The sequence below is a fragment of the Salmo salar genome, chromosome ssa17, assembly GCF_905237065.1.
Source record: "Salmo salar chromosome ssa17, Ssal_v3.1, whole genome shotgun sequence".
Taxonomy (NCBI): domain Eukaryota; kingdom Metazoa; phylum Chordata; class Actinopteri; order Salmoniformes; family Salmonidae; genus Salmo; species Salmo salar.
Window position 1 is genome coordinate 3,332,161 of NC_059458.1, and position 13,501 is coordinate 3,345,661.

General features: G+C 42.5%; 2 protein-coding genes across 2 annotated transcripts in view; both read right to left on the reverse strand.

The window, feature by feature from the left end:
• Nucleotides 1–6,372, reverse strand: part of LOC123723758 (C-Jun-amino-terminal kinase-interacting protein 2) — a 154,278-nt gene extending 147,906 nt beyond the window's left edge. The window contains exon 1 of the mRNA XM_045700352.1: nucleotides 5,915–6,372. Coding sequence (XP_045556308.1) covers nucleotides 5,915–5,979 — 65 coding nt within the window. The 5' untranslated portion in view covers nucleotides 5,980–6,372. The remainder of the gene's footprint in view (nucleotides 1–5,914) is intronic.
• Nucleotides 6,373–7,391: 1,019 nt separating this feature from the next.
• LOC123728128 (zona pellucida sperm-binding protein 3) lies at nucleotides 7,392–13,168 on the reverse strand. Its single transcript, XM_045698715.1, has 8 exons — nucleotides 12,627–13,168; nucleotides 11,914–12,032; nucleotides 11,343–11,446; nucleotides 10,946–11,123; nucleotides 8,358–8,544; nucleotides 8,092–8,174; nucleotides 7,817–7,917; nucleotides 7,392–7,504 (listed from the first exon to the last, which is right to left on the reverse strand). Exons 1-8 carry the CDS (start codon nucleotides 13,107–13,109, stop codon nucleotides 7,446–7,448), a joined length of 1,314 nt encoding a protein of 437 aa, XP_045554671.1. The 5' UTR covers nucleotides 13,110–13,168; the 3' UTR covers nucleotides 7,392–7,445.
• Between the last annotated feature and the right edge of the window lie 333 nt (nucleotides 13,169–13,501).

A 13,501-nucleotide genomic window follows, 5' to 3' on the forward strand; every position in this document is an offset into this window, starting at 1 on the left:
TCATCATAGAATGCACACCTTTCAAAGGGGGACCATGTCTATTTTCCAAGGCCTTATATTCCCTCAAACTATGTTCCCTCAATTCTATGTTTCCTCAGCCCTTTTATTATTATGATTTATTTCACCTTTATTTAACCAGGTAGGCCAGTTGAGATCAAGTTCTCTTTTACACCTGCGACCTGGCCAAGATAAAGCAAAGCAGTGCGACAAAAACAACAACACAGAGTTACGCATAAACAAACGTACAGTCAATAACACAATAGAAAAATCTATGTACAGTGTGTGCAAATGTAGAAGATTAGGGAGGTAAGGCAATAAATAGGCCATAGAGGCTAAATAATGACAATTTAGCATTAACACTGGAGTGATAGATGTGCAGATGATGATGTGCAAGTAGAGATACGTGGGTGCAAAAGAGCAAAAAGATAAATAACAATATCGGGATGAGGTAGTTGGGTGTGCTATTTACAGATTGGCTATGTACAGGTACAGTGATCGGTAAGCTGCTATGACAGCTGATGCTTAAAGCCCTATGTTTCCCCCAGTTCTATCTTCTTACCCAGGGGTCGAGGGGGCGGAGGGTGGGTAATGAAATGCACACGTTGAACAAATGTTGATTGGTGAGTTGATCCACTGTTGCATGGAACAGAGATGGGCAGTATTTCAGTTACATGTTTTTGAAATAATTATTTCAATTACTTTTAAGTACATTATCATTTGTATTTCACTGGCCTGAACTACAATGTAATGTATTTTGTAATAAGTTACACTATTTTAAAATACAAAATACCTTTCTATACCATTTTTATAGCAGCTCACAATTTCGGGCCCCTATATCACTCCAAATATACTGCATTGGTGTCCGATGTGTGATGGCATTATGGGGTGATAAACGTGTCTGCTAAATGACCAAAATGTTATGCGAAAATGAACACTTGCAAAGCACACTAGGTATTAGTCTAATGATCTCCGTCCCCAAACAAGGCAAAATTTGATTACAATACAAATTATTTGCCCAGTTTTTATTGAAATTGGTTCAGTGGGTACTGAGGGAACATAGGGCTGAGGGAACATAAAGCTGAGGGAATAAAGGTTGAGGGAACATAGGGCTGAGGGATCAATGGCTGAGGGAATAAAGGTTGAGGGAACATAGGGCTGAGTGACTTGGGCTGTGGGAACATAGGGCTGAGGGATCAATGGCTGAGGGAATAAAGGTTGAGGGAACATAGGGCTGAGTGACTTGGGCTGTGGGAACATAAAGCTGAAGGATCAATGGCTGAGGGAACATAGGAACTCTCCCTCTCACCCCACTCTCACTCTCGCTCATTTCTTATTTAAGAATGAAAAATCCCAGTTCAGTTCAGGTTGGAACACATGATCTACAATAATACATGTGCTACAGTAATACAGCATGTGCTACAGTAATACAGCATGTGCTACAGTAATACAGCATGTGCTACAGTATGGCTTTCTGGATGTTATAGAGCAGTGGTTCCCAAACTGTTTATAGTCCCTTCAAACATTCAACCTCCAGCTGCGTATCCCCTCTAGCACCAGGATCAGCTCACTCTCAAATGTTGTTTTTTGCCACCATTGTAAGCCTGCCAAACAGACACCATACGATACATTTATTAAACATAACAATGAGTGTGAGTTTTTGTCACAACCCAGCTCATGGGAAGTGACAAAGAGTTCTTATAGGACCAGGGCACAAATAATAATATAATAATAATCGATAATTTTTCTCTTTACTTTGCCATCTTACTGATGGGTTCTGAGAATATGAAATTTACATATTCATGTCACTGAGAGAAAGAGGGTAATGTATAACGTTTACATTATGTCAGGATATGTTATTGACAGCCATCAGGGATCCAATGGGAGGGATCCTCTGGGAGTAGAAGAGACACAGTCTGGTACCAGGCACCATGACAGCCGTGTGTTGAGTGCAGGGAAGCGATCACATGTGGCAGGCATTGATAAGCGGAGAGAGCCATGGATTAGTGATGGAGGGAGGTCGAGATCGGGGGTCGAGATCAGGTCAGGTCACCTTAAGGGAGAAATAAAGGTTTATGGCCTGTATCACTAAGTGTCCTGCCTAGCAGTAAAGAACGATGTTTGTACAGATGTGTAGGAGGAGACTCAGCCTATGAGGAATGTTTAAATATCAGTGCGTGTGTGAAAATGTCTTCGTCTGATGCAGCTGTATTGATCCTCTGGGAAGAATTAAACTTGATTTAGCTTTCATAGTGTCCGTAGAGTTTTTTACTCTGAGAATTAGAACCTAACAGTATAAAACCTTATTTGATCATCAAAAATTGTGAATAACTCACCACAGGTTAATGAGAAGGGTGTGCTTGAAAGGATGCACATAACTCTGCAATGTTGGGTTGTATTGGAGAGTCTCAGTCTTAAATCATTTTCCACACACAGTCTGTGCCTGTATTTAGTTTTCATGCTAGTGAGGGCCAAGAATTCACTCTCACATAGGTACGTGGTTGCAAAGGGCATCAGTGTCTTAACAGCATGATTTCCCAAGGCAGGATACTCTGAGCGAAGCCCTATTCAGAAATCTGGCAGTGGCTTCTGATTAAATTACATTTTCACAGAACTGCTTGTTGCAATTTTGATGAGGCTCTCTTGTTCAGATATCGGTAAGTGGGCTGGAGGCAGGGCATGAAAGCGTTAATGAATCCAGTTGTTTGTGTCTTCCATTTAGGGAAAGTACCTGCGTAATTGCGCATCCAGCTCACTCAGGTGCTTCGCTATATCACATTTGACATTGTCCGTAAGCTTGAGGTCATTTGCATACAAAAAATCATACAATACACCTGTGTGTTGTCCTTGTTAATGCAGACAGAGAAGAGCTCCAACTTCTTAATCATAGCCTCAATTTTGCCTGGCACATTGAATATAGTTGCGGAGAGTCCCTGTAATCCTAGATTCAGATCATTCAGGCGAGAAAAAACAACGTGAGAAACTCATCATCATGCAAGCGGTCAGACAAGTGAAAATTATGGTCAGTAAAGAAAACTTTAAGCTCGTCTCTCAATTTAAAAAAACGTGTCAATACTTTTCCCCTTGATAACCAGTGCACTTCTGTATGTTGTAAAAGCATCACATGGTCGCTGCCCATATCATTGCATAGTGCAGAAAATATACAATAGTTCAGGGGCCTTGCTTTAACAAAGTTAACCATTTTCACTGTGGTGTCCAAAACGTCTTTCAAGCTGTAAGGCATTTTCTTGGCAGCAAGAGCCTCTTGGTGGATTCTGCAGTGTACCCAAGTGGCGTCGGGACCAACTGCTTGCATGCGTGTTACCACTCCAATGTGTCTCCCTGTCATGGCTTTTGCGCCATCAGTAAAAACACCAACACATCTTGACCACCAAAGTCCATTTGATGTCACAAAGCTGTCCAGTACTTAAAAAATATCCTCTCATGTTGTCCTGGTTTCCAGTGGTTTGCAGAAGAGGATGTCTTCCTTAATTGACCCCGCATGAACGTAACGGACATATACCAGGAGCTGTGCCAGGCCTGCCACATCTGTTGACTTATCCAGCTGTAACGCATAGAATTCACTGGCTTGTATGCGAAGCAGTAATTGTTTCAAAACATCTCCTGCCATGTCACTGATGCGTCATGAAACAATGTTGTTTGATGAAGGCATTGTCTGTGTAGTTTTTTGGGCCTTTTCCCCCAGCATTGTCCCAGCCATATCCGTGGCAGCAGGAAGAATTATGTCCTCCACAATAGTATGGGGCTTGCCTGTCCTAGCCACTCGGTAGCTCACCACATAAGACTCTTCTAGCCCCTTCTTATTAATGGTATCTGCTGCTTTCATACATGTCTTACTACTCGAAAGTCGTCTTAATTCTCACTCAAAAAACTGCTGTGGCTTATTTTTCAAATTGGCATGTTTTGTTTCTAAATGTCTGCGCAAGAGTGAAGGTTTCATCGAGTTGTGAGTTTTGCACATATAACACACTGTGGCTGAGGAAAGGCACTACTCCCAATATAAGTGAACCCCAAATCAATGTAGTTCTCATCCTATTTGCGCCTCTTCGATGGTCCAACGTCCCTGTCTGTTGTTCAGTGCCTTCCCGGGTAAGGGGGCAGTAGCTCTTCGGCTGCATCAGATTCACAACTGTCAATGTCCATGCTAGCTGGGCTGACAACAAATGTAGAATTACTGATGCAAGCATTGGATGTGCTTGTGGAAGCAGAACAACTTGTGTCGTCGACAGGTGCAGGTGTAGTACTGCTGGTACTACCAGTAGAGCTGGTGTGTCTCTATGGATGCGAGCCTAACTTTTTTTTAACCATTTATCCATTTTCAAGCAAACAGAATGTGCAACAGCTATGTTTGGCTATATATGAACCATTGGTGGAATTCCCGCGAGAGAGTAACGGTTAATGTGATTGGATGTTAATTATTTGACTAGGCTACCTGTATTTGACATTGTGTTGTTATTTCGCTGAACACTAGATGGTTGAATTTTATTTTGGGCAGTGAAACGAGGCTACTCAGGTGAGAGAAAAACTCACCCAAATGTATAGCCCCATTGGAAAATATAAATGGACTGCTTGAAAATGTGAAGATTTTTTATTAACAAACACATTTCTTTTTTTAATGCGAATCACATTTTTATTTGGTGTAACCCCCACAGCATTGCTTATCCCTGGGGGCATGCATACCCCTGTTTGGGAATACAGTGCCTGTTATAGAGGCACCATATGATTCTGCAAATTTAATCCATTAAAATAATATCTAATATTAGAGTCATATCCATAACTAAATCTGATCATTCAAAGACAAGGAATATTATCATAATCTGTGACATTTATCTCCCCATTATCGTCCACAGCCATTATTGTATTTTGTTATATTATGTTCAATTAGAGAGAAAAAAATGTTATTTACTTGATCAATAAGCTGTTTTTTACCTTATAGCATTGGCAACAGCCTAGCAATTTCAACGTTTCAAGTTTTATTATCACATGCACAGGATACAGCAGGTCATGATAGTGGTGACGGCTGCTGCCTCAAGCTATCATCTCTAAGAATGAGTCAAATCTAGCGATGCCTGACAGCCAGACAATCCACATAGTGTACTACACACAGTTACGCTTATATTTACACCAAACCATGAGCACAGACGTGAAGTGTCAACCTACCCAATCCAATTAACAATAGGGGGATATGCATTTTGTGGCTACTGATATTAAACATAACGTGTCAGCAACAGCTCAGCACCCATTTCGAGCTATGCTTGTCTCAACAGGGCGTGGGCCTCACTCCCTCTACCGCTGAGGTAATTGAATCAGAGAGAGAGAATGCGGCCTGCCAGCAAGGCAAATGACGTGACAGCCACAAATCAATGACTTGTCCTTTGTGACCATTCCTCCTCTCTCTCCTTTGCTCTGAAACGCAGTTATGTGTTGTGTGTAGCTGAAGGGTATTTTTAATACGACTCACACCATGCGAGAGACAAAGACAACGCCGAAATCAACACAGCATCAGCTATACGCACTGCGCGCAGTCCTAGACCTATATAGACATAGAGCAGCATCATCAGCTTCCGATACTCATGCTTTCCGTTTCTGGGTGATAACATAATGCTGCAATATCAACAGAACTGATAACTGTTACACATACTGTAGCGACCCTGTGTTTATAAGTGTGAATATCGACTCTGTCACTTGAGCATGCTTTTGTGGCACAGTCGATGGCGCGCAGGGCTATGGGCCAGAAGGTTGAAGGTTCCAGTCGCACTCCCTTAATGTTTCATTACAATACTAACGTTCTACCACCATCCTCTCCGCCCTCCATCACTCAGTATTGAGCGATCGAGAAGATACCCACTCTGCATGGTCGCCATTCATTGCTCCGTCGGCGGGTTTGTTGTCTTACCTGCAGCCTGGAGGAGTGAGGGAGTGGAAGGTGGAGAGGGAAAACATCTCAGCCCTGTCCGCCATCTTCCTCCAAAAACGGCTCAAAGTGACTGCAGAGAATCACAGAGGGAGCACAGTCCATTCACAACCACGGAGCGCGCGACAGACGGACAGTCACGGACAGCCCAGTTTCTTTCGCTCTCCCTCCCTCTATCCTACCGCCACGCTGTTACAGATCCCCCTGGCCTCGATCTAGTCAAATCAGATACGCGTACTCAGCATCACCATCACATTTGCCTTGAGCTGCTATTCACTCTACAGCCCGGAAATGGCAGAGAAAAAGAACAACACTGCGGTAATCACACCAAAAAAGCCCTATCTTTTCCCGATGCAGCCAGACCAGCCACACACCCGCAGTCCGCTGCCTGCCTTGCCAAATGTCTGCCGCTGTGATGATGCCTGTGACACGAAGCGGAGGTGGGCCAGCGGTGCAGAGAGGGAGGGGCAGGCAGGGGGAGGGGGTGTTGGTACAGACAGCAGAAAACATGCTTTTCCATTCAAGGTCAAACACAGATTATAGCAACAAAACATATTAAATGGTCCTGTCAGGTGATTGGAGGTATCGTTCATTCTCGACTGGAGAGGGTGGGTGGTAGCCTATGCATGTGATAAGATATTTAACCTCCTGCTAAGGGTTCCATAGAGCACCATGACTCCATTACATAAAAGGACAGGCAGGATCACTATTTAATAATACTAAAATGTGGATTGTCTTAACTGCCAACAATACTTGTTTGTGAAAGCTTTGCCATGAATTGTTGCTGAAAACTATAGTTTGTCAAAGCTGTGATTGCAGGGAATAGACCTAAATGTTAGCTCAATGATACCGCCATTGACAATGGGGATTGGGTTGTTTGTCTCATCGACACTATAAATGCCATGAGGAGCTGTTCAGTTGCTTGGGTGCTGAAATATAATTATAGTATTCCGCCCCATGTGGTCAAACTAAGCATCTACCGATTAGGGAAAGGACCAAAATGACCCAGCACTTCAAGGAGATCCACCACGTGTGGGTGCCCTAACACCTCAACAGATTATTCCTCTGGTCTTGTTAAAAAAACGTTTAAAATAGCACCCTGTTTTCCTTTATACACTTCATTCCTTCCTACATACATACATTTACAAATAATTAGGCTCATATAAATTGTCTAAGGTCATCCCTTTATACTGATCTGAGAGCATATGTTTGTAACATTGGATAATAGGCTACAAGGAGACTTAATCAAGCAGACAAATGCAACATCAGTATTATTATGGTCTAATATGGTATATGTTATGAGCATAATAATAAGTGACTTTTGGAAACAGAGTTATGGATTTGATTAATAGGCCTAGGTCTTTTTTCTCTGTTCAGCACCTAAACTAGTGCATAGCTTTAGTTTTTAATGAATTAGTGCATAACATCAACAGCAGGAATGAAGACACAGACGATGATGAACCATCAACTATGTTTATTTCAATGGGCATGCCAATGGCAGGGTCTGAATTTATTACGCGTCCTTTTCCGAGATGAAGATGGGACCAAGCTGAACATCTCCCTCCCATATATCTGAGTAGAGAGCAGACACAAAGACAGGAGAGTCATTACACAAATCCAAAAGTAGCCTTCAGCAGCTGGACAATACAAAGACAGCTAGGTTAAGAACATCAATATCCACTCACTGTTTATCTGCTCTCAAAAGTTACCTTTATTAATAATTATTTTAGTGGTGAATAAAACACTTTCAAAAATGGATTTTAGGAGCAGCAAACAGTGAGCAGATATTGACCTTTCAGAAATTCAAACATTCTCTGCAAGTATTTTTGAGGTTTCCACATTGTTGTAATCTTAAAAAGCAGACCTTTGTTGCCTCATACGTACTTGCTGGTTTTTGATGCTGAGTGGTATCGCGTCCCTTCCTGTTGCTACAGGTGGAGTCACAGCAGCCACACACTCCATCATTCCCACCAGCCTCCCTCCACCTGTTAACAAACTGCAGCTTTAGGGCTACATTTCATCAAACCAGCATTGCAGTATTGACGTAACATAAATATACCTTTCATGTATTGCATAGCATACGCAGTGTCATCAAGTATGAACATTTATTTCATTAATGTAACATGTATTTGACCCAGGTGTAGAACGTACACACTTACGTATTAATGAAGGAGCAGGCCTTGTACTCAAAATCAATGGGGAAGGCGATTGTGGTTGCCTTCAGGTGACAGGTAATGAAGATCTGTTGGGATTTACCAAGAACATGGCCATTGTAACAATTAAAGCATAGGATAAATACACAATAAAAAAAAAAGATATCTCGTGATATGTTTCTGTGTTATTTGTTAGTATTCTTTCTGCTTGTCTTCATACCTGCCCTGTGAGGGATAAATAAAGTAGTATTGAACTGAATTAATTAACTCACCATGTCAAGTGTAGCGGGAAAATCTGAAGCAGTCTTAATAGGTAGCTTTGTTTTCTGCGGCTGAATTGGGTCACTCCCCCTCTGGCCCTGGAACCTGAAAGCCTCCACCTGGAAATACAGCTTGTAGTCTGCGGAACGAGGCATGAACTGGGAGTGGGAACCTGTCACTTTGGCATCGATCAGACACCTATGGGGGCACAGACGGTGCAAGGGCAGGGGCAGGGCGAGGCAGGGGGAAGCTTTAGCTGGGCTCACATTTAACAACATGACAGTCAGGCACTCATTAAACAGCCCTGGTTGCCCACACAACTCAAGCATAGGCATTAGATGTTGCCTCAGTCATGGTTACTCATCACATTCGCACAGTTAGGGCCGGATTCCTGGACAGATCTTAAATTACATCACAAATAGGATTCTTACATTAATCCAGAATAAATACCCAATTATTGGCAAAAGAGCTGATCTGATTGGTCAAAGGACCAATTAGTGGAAAAAAGATCAGAGTGCGCTGCATGTGTAAACGCAGCATAATTAACTATGTGAAGGTGGTTATGATCTGAGGTTGCTTCAGAAACCTCGTATGGACCACAAATATTCAAGCATTGTATGTATGAGCACAGACTGGAGTAAACAATCAAAATAAAACAATGCAGAAGATAAAAGCAAACAATCAAAATAATTGCAGTTAATAAAATATTATCCCATAACAATATTATTTTGCAACAGAAAGCCAAGTTTGGACAACCATTTTATGCAAGTGAAATTAGTTACCTAATTCTAGAATAACTAATTTGGACTCTGTCAGGGAAAGCAGGAAACCTAAACTCAGCAAAAAAAGAAACGTCCTCTCACTGTCAACTGCGTTTATTTTCTGCAAACTTAACATGTGTAAATATTTGTATGAACACAATAAGATTCAACAACTGAGACATAAACTGAACAAGTTCCACAGACATGTGACTAACAGAAATGGAATAATGTGTCCCTGAACAAAGGGGGGGTCAAAATCAAACGTAACAGTCGGTATCTGGTGTGGCAACCAGTTGCATTAAGTACTGCAGTGCATCTCCTCCTCATGGACTGCACCAGATTTGCCAGTTCTTGCTGTGAGATGTTACCCCACTTCCACCAAGGCACCTGCAAGTTCCTGGACATTTCAGCGGGGAATGGCCCTAGCCCTTATCCTCCGATCCAACAGGTCCCAGACGTGCTCAATGGGATTGGGATCCAGGCTCTTCTCTGGCTATAGCAGAACACTGACATTCCTGTCTTGCAGGAAATCATGCACAGAACGAGCAGTATGACTGGTGGCATTGTCATGCTGGAGGGTCATGTCAGGATGAGCCTGCAGGAAGGGTACCACATGAGGGAGGAGGATGTCTTCCCTGTAACGCACAGCGTTGAGATTGCCTGCAATGACAACAAGCTCAGTCCGATGATGCTGTGACTCACCGCCCCAGACCATGACGGACCCTCCACCTCCAAATCGATCCCGCTCCAGAGTACAGGCCTCGGTGTAACGCTCATTCCTTCGACGATAAACGTGAATCCAACCATCACCCCTGCTGAGACAAAACCGCGACTAGTCAGTGAAGAGCACTTTTCGCCAGTCCTGTCTGGTCCAGCAATGGTGGGTTTGTGCCCATAGGCGACGATGTTGCCAGTGATGTCTGGTGAGGACCTGCCTTACAACAGGCCTACAAGCCCTCAGTCCAGCCTCTCTCAGCCTATTGCGGACAGTCTGAGCACTGATGGAGGGATTGTGTGTTCCTGGTGTAGTGTTCCTCGGGCAGTTGTTGTTGCCATCCTGTACCTGTCCCGCAGGTGTGATGTTCGGATGTACCGATCCTGTGCAGGTGTTGTTACACGTGGTCTGCCAATGCGAGGATGGTCAGCTGTCCGTCCTGTCTCCCTGTAGCGCTGTCTTAGGCTTCTGACAGTACGGACATTGCAATTTATTGCCCTGGCCACATCTGCAGTCCTCATGCCTCCTTGCAGCATGCCTAAGGCACGTTCATGCAGATGAGCAGGGACCCTGGGCATCTTTCTTTTGGTGTTTTTCAGAGTCAGTAGAAAGGCCTCTTCAGTGCCCTAGGTTTTCATCACTGTGACCTTAATTGCCTACTGTCTGTAAGCTGTTAGTGTCTTAACGACCGTTCCACAGGTGCATGTTCATTAATTGTTTTTGGTTCATTGAGCAAGCAGTGTTTAAACCCTTTAAAATGAAGATCTGTGAAGTTATTTGGATTTTTACAAATTATCTTTGAAAGACAGGGTCCTGAAAAGGGGACGTTTCTTTTTTTGCTGAGTTTATGTTGCCATTGACACAGTGCATTATTCTGAAGTTAAACCTGTCTCCTTCTTGGTTTAGTTTATACCCTCACTTAGACCTGGACTAGCTCAAATTTTCTTTCTAGAAATCAGACTGGTAATTCCAGATTAGTTAAAGTCTAGGACTATTCTAAACCATGTTTGGGAAATAACATGTTCTTTAGTCCAGTTTAAAAGTGCATTTAAATCCAAGATTAGGCTTAATCTATGTCCACGAAATCACCCCTAGTGTTGACTGAACCCCCTCCCTTACTTACCCATGATTCTCAATGAAGGAGTATCTGGGATTGGCGTTTATGTTGGGTTCCAGGGTGGCCACACAGCTGTCCACAAAGATACGCAGGGGGACGTGGAAGTACTGCATGACAGAGGCCTCGATGTTCACCATATCACCCAACACGTACATGTTACCGGCCCTCTCATACTGCCAGTCAGCTGCCAAGAGAACATTACATTTGCTATTGATACTAACATTACTGAAATGAACAGGTTAAGCGTACTCCTGGTCTAAAAAGTACATTCAATTAAGAGTTTCAATAGAACTTGATGGTGAATCTCCACTGAAAGTTCTTTTTAGTTCAGGAAAAGTCCAAATCTGGGTCCGGGAAATTGGCTTTTTAGTGTGGACCCTCTCTACACTGCATCTTTACCCACCAGTCATGAGCCTCATGGAGAAGTACAGGAGTTCCTCTGCATACTTAGCAGCGGAGAATGGGGTCCAGGTTGGGATCAGGGCCAGGCTGCTCACATTGTGTTTCCTGGAGGAGAGAAACATTGTTTTACAAATGTTTTTTATAGATGTGTTGTACGTCTGTATAGGAATCACCATACCTGTTTTTAATATTTTTAATGTTTTAATGTTTTTAATAGTTTTAAACTAAGAAGCCAAATAAATGTCCACTGTGGGTGTGGTGAAAGTATGATAACTTTAATGGTAGTGAAACAGTGTAGTGGGGGTACTGTATTCACCTGGAACTAGAGACTCAATTCAATAAAAAAATATACATATATTAGAATGCAGGTTTGATTTAATTGAGTTTACCCACTATTGCTAGTGGGTTGGGGCTAACCTGGGTTGAGGTTATTTCCTGAAATACTTCAAGTCTGCTTGATTTATCTTATACTACATGCTGGGTGGGCAGGATTGGTACTTTTGGAACTGTTTCATTAGTTCCATTGTGGCAGGCAAGCTAAATCAGTCTAGACCTAGGTCTGCTCCTCCCACCTTGGATAGTGGCACTCAATATTGATCATCGCGTCATTTGTCCTGATGAGGGGGGTGTTTGCCAGAGGTTTGGGTTTGTAATATAGAGTGAAGATGTAGATGAGGGAGTCGGTAGTCATCTGAGAAACAATCACAACAATGTTAATACATTCAGAAATTTAATTCAAATAGACCAATTTACTATGGACAGGACATGTGAGATTGTGAGGAATGTGAGATTTTTTTATCCAAACATTTGTTCAGGTAAATTGACAACTAATTTCCGTGTACAATAATGACCTACATATAATATAAATACCTGGGGTGGTAATTTTGTTTTTGCCACTTAGCACTCATTTGGGGTTATACTTTTTTCCTTTTGCTTTTCAAATAATATAAATACAGTTCATTACTATCATTATCATCATTATAATACCATTCTACCATTCGAGTGTTTTAATTGCTATATTGTATTTACTTCGCCACCATGGTCTATTTATTGCCTTAACCTCCCTTATCTCACCTCATTTGCACACATTGTATATCGACTTAATTTTTTTACTGTGTTATTGACTGTATGTTTGTTTTACTCCATGTGTAACTCTGTGTTGTTATATGTGTCGAACTGCTTTGCTTTATCTTGGCCAGGTGGCAGTTGTAAATGAGAACTTGTTCTCAACTTGCCTACCTGGTTAAATAAAGGTGAAATAGAAAAAAATTATAATAATACATACCCTTAGCTGGCTACCACATGACTGCAGCGGAGACTCAAAGATGAGCACCTGGTTGACATTGTCGAATCCAGACATAGGGCAGTCTCCCAAAGTGAGGTCTTCTAGCTGGATCAGCTGGCCGATCCCCAGCAGGTCGTGCTTTGCTTCCACGTGGACCATGTTCTCCCTGCACTCAGCCCTCACTGAATTGGCAGCCACAGGGGTTCTCGCCTCTGAGCCCCCAATAATCTTGGGCTCTGGCTTTGGGTCCAGAGGATAGGTCCAATCCAATGGTGTCTCAAACTTCTGCTTAGCCTGGGTTTGGTCTTTTGATGGGTTCCTGGGTTTCTGATACGATGGTTGCTGAGGCTGCTGAGGCGGCTGACGATTGGGTCTGAAGGGTTGCTGCGCTGGTTTACTGAAGGGTGGCCAATTCTGAGCAACACACAGACAGCCAAGCATGGCCACTGCCACGAGACAAAATACACTCCACTTCATTGCCATGGCTTCACAACAAGAATTGATCAGCAATGTTCACTGGATGCTGTGAAGAGGATGAAGGAGATGTGGCCACTTTTATAACGGATTGAGTGTTGTTTACTTATTGGAAACCCGCCCCTCCTCATTTGAATATTCCCTATCAGCTCTGAGGAGTCAAGGTTTTAGCCAACCAAAGCTGTGGCTGATGGTCCTTTAATAGCAGACTATTCAAAGCAACTTCTTAATACCAAAAATGTTATGTTATATTATCAAAGTTTCAAGAATTTCGTTGTTAAAAAACGCTTCTTCATCAGAAATAAATGCTTTTGGGTACCTTTATATGTGTGTTTGCTATGTTTGCTTTATATATAGATGCCACAATTTTTTTCTATAGTAATATATTAAAATGTTACTTA

What these genes read in the sequence shown, in the direction of transcription:
- LOC123728128 (XM_045698715.1), bottom strand. Translation starts at nt 13,109, where the DNA reads ATGGCAATGAAGTGGAGTGTATTTTGTCTCGTGGCAGTGGCCATGCTT. An exon ending in CATGTGGTAGCCAGCTAAGG is followed by an intron (nt 12,033 to 12,626) that starts GTATGTATTATT and finishes ATTGTTTCTCAG; the next exon opens with ATGACTACCGACTCCCTCAT. An exon ending in ATTGAGTGCCACTATCCAAG is followed by an intron (nt 11,447 to 11,913) that starts GTGGGAGGAGCA and finishes TCTCTCCTCCAG; the next exon opens with GAAACACAATGTGAGCAGCC.